General features: G+C 40.1%; 1 protein-coding gene across 1 annotated transcript; it reads right to left on the reverse strand.

Moving 5' to 3' along the window:
• Positions 1 to 1926: 1926 nt before the first annotated feature.
• On the reverse strand, positions 1927 to 2158 carry PHALS_06191 (uncharacterized protein; the record flags this gene model as incomplete). The annotated part of the gene is made up of 2 exons (XM_024719436.1): positions 1927 to 1989; positions 2066 to 2158. 2 exons carry the CDS (start codon positions 2156 to 2158, stop codon positions 1927 to 1929), a joined length of 156 nt encoding a protein of 51 aa, XP_024584735.1.
• Positions 2159 to 2673: the final 515 nt, after the last annotated feature.

The following is a 2673-nucleotide window of genomic DNA, read 5'->3' on the forward strand; positions in this document are numbered from 1 at the left end:
ATGAAGTTCTTCTGAGTTTTTTCGTCATAGCTATGCACGTTACCCGGATCAGTCGACTTGGCCTTGGTCGTATCTGCGATCGTGTTGGCAACAGCTGTGACACCATTGGCCACGTCAAATAAAGCAATCACAATGAAGAGTGCGAGTTCGAGCAAGCGCGTGAATTTTAATTTCGTTTGACGAGTCATGATGACCAAATTGCAATCTAAAAGGAAATTGCGATCTGAGGATGAAAATGAGAAGCTTGGTATCTCTGGTTTTGAACAGATGGACTGTGTAAGCAGAGAGAGTCTCCTGAAAGATGAGTGAATTGTTTGTTGGTAGGTTGTAATTTAATTCGCTAAAAATCAAAATATTCAGCGTGATGCCATCTGATGTGCTGGCTAAAAAAATAGCCAGAAACCATTCAGTTTTTCTAAGAACTTTAATTATGTCAAGTGCTACCAAACTTGGTCTTAAAGGCAATGGCCATGCAACGTATCTTGCTCTATTAGCGTTCCGTGAAGTCAGCCGAACGAGTTTTTCAACATGTGGATTTAATTTATCGCTGACTGTCGATTCGTTGATAATGTAGCGTGACAAGAAACGCTAAAGCAACGCTACTCAATATCCGTGGCGATGATCATTCCCTAGGTGTTATCGCATGGATCCTCCTTCGTTTAATATGCGGATTATTTTTGGTTATTGAAGAATTCAAACGTGTTCATCATATAATTGTTATATTCTTGATGAAGTGTATATGCTACAGAATCGATGACTACAGATGGTTGCCAAGCAAACAGCGCGTTGATCGGCGAGTACCAATGTCTTGCTTCTGTGCTGTTTCTAGAAGACGCTACTTCACTGAAAAAATTGTGGCCTTTAAATCAAAAAGCCCTCGTCTAGACTATCTGCACTCGGCTACTGATGATCTCATGAGGACATAAAGCACTGCAATTCATAGATATACAAAGTGCTATGGTAATGTGGAACTGACATCGATGCTATACGGATAATTTCAGATTATAGCCCTTTTTATAATGCTACATGTACCAAAGCCATGTGTTCATCGCTCATTGATGCAAGCGAGTTATATATTCAGATGAAGGATCTTTTCAGAACGGTCATGAGAGACTTTAGAATTCTTGGACTTCAACAGTGCAAAATGCAATCGACAACAAAACCTAGTGATCTAATGATGTTAACAGTTGATGATGTTCCTGTGTCTTTCTCATCCTAACGTGATCTCTGTCAAAGAATCTACTGTAATTGTGTACGATCTGGTCTGCATACCATTAAATTGAACAAGTACTGGCTAGTCACCTCAAAGAGAACCCTAATTCAAGTTTCTACTTTGAAGAGCTCAAACCCACAATCATGAATGTAGAGCCACTACACCTTAACCACTACCTTTGTTTTCGGTATGATCAGATAAATATACAAAGGACATATACCTGCAATATTGTGCTTCAACAGTATGGAACAGTGTCGTCTCAGTTGACAGTTGCTATGTATTATTGATCACTTGACCCTGACTAAGATATTACGCTGCTTCAATCCGCTGGTTTTTTATATTTTTTTCTTGATTTTTTTTATTTTTTTTTCGTGATTTTTCTTTTTGTCCAATTTTTAGGCGATTGATGAGAATATCTGAGTAGGTGACTTCCTTTTATATTTTTGTTTTCCATCAATGTACGTTGGGTATAGGAAATCTTGCACTCGAACCGGTGACCACTTGGTCAACGGCTCAGAGCTTAACAGCTGAACCAAGGGGACTCCCCGGGCTGCATCATCCCAACGAATGACGAATAAATATAAATTGTTTGATCAATATTATTGCAGAGTTCAAACATCTGTGCGACTGCAACATTTCTAATAGTTTTTTGCTCTGAACAGTTCAAATTCACATAAACTTTTGTATCCATTATGATTACACAGTTATACGGCTCATAGCCCAAAGAACATCCGCCACGACATTGAGCCGTCTCGGTTAATACTTCCCTTGAGCGTCTACTCAACAGATAACAACAAACAAAGCATTCACTGTTAGAATTGTTCTGATCACATCGCAGTGTGCTCGAATTACTTTGGTATGGATTACAAGCCGCTCAGAGCCAAGCAAAATGACAAAGGCAAGTTTTATTGCATAAAACACTTTGCCATGTTTAGGGTACTTCATCTCAGCAATAGTGGCACCGACCAGAGTAGCACATATCTTTTGACAAGGGCTGAAGCGTGACAGACGACACGAAATGGCCCATCTAAGCTTGTATGAGCCAAAAGCAGGACGAGCATCTGTCTTTCAGCCTAGAATGTCACCGATTCTACAAATATTAGCTGCAATTGACATCCCTTATTTCTTAGAGCATATTAATGTTGCGCGGTGCAGTGTTGGTGTAACGGGGTTACACGTACCCTGGTAACAGGGGGGGTGTCACACGAGATGGGCATGGTGTAACTGCACCCAAATAAGAATACGGTACGTGGCTGGGTAGCCAGTAGTAATGCATGCATTCAGATATACTATGTGTATTTAGGAAAATCTATACATTTAGAATTAGGCGGCTTTGCCACAGATAGAACAAATAAATACAGTTTACATGTTAAACAGAAGAGTTTATTAGCCTTGGGTTAGTGTTCTAACTACTCTTGGAGGTAGCGGATTGCGATCCGCTACACTCGTACTGGTTCTTG

Source organism: Plasmopara halstedii, assembly GCF_900000015.1.
Source record: "Plasmopara halstedii genome assembly, contig: Scaffold_2956, whole genome shotgun sequence".
Taxonomy (NCBI): domain Eukaryota; phylum Oomycota; class Peronosporomycetes; order Peronosporales; family Peronosporaceae; genus Plasmopara; species Plasmopara halstedii.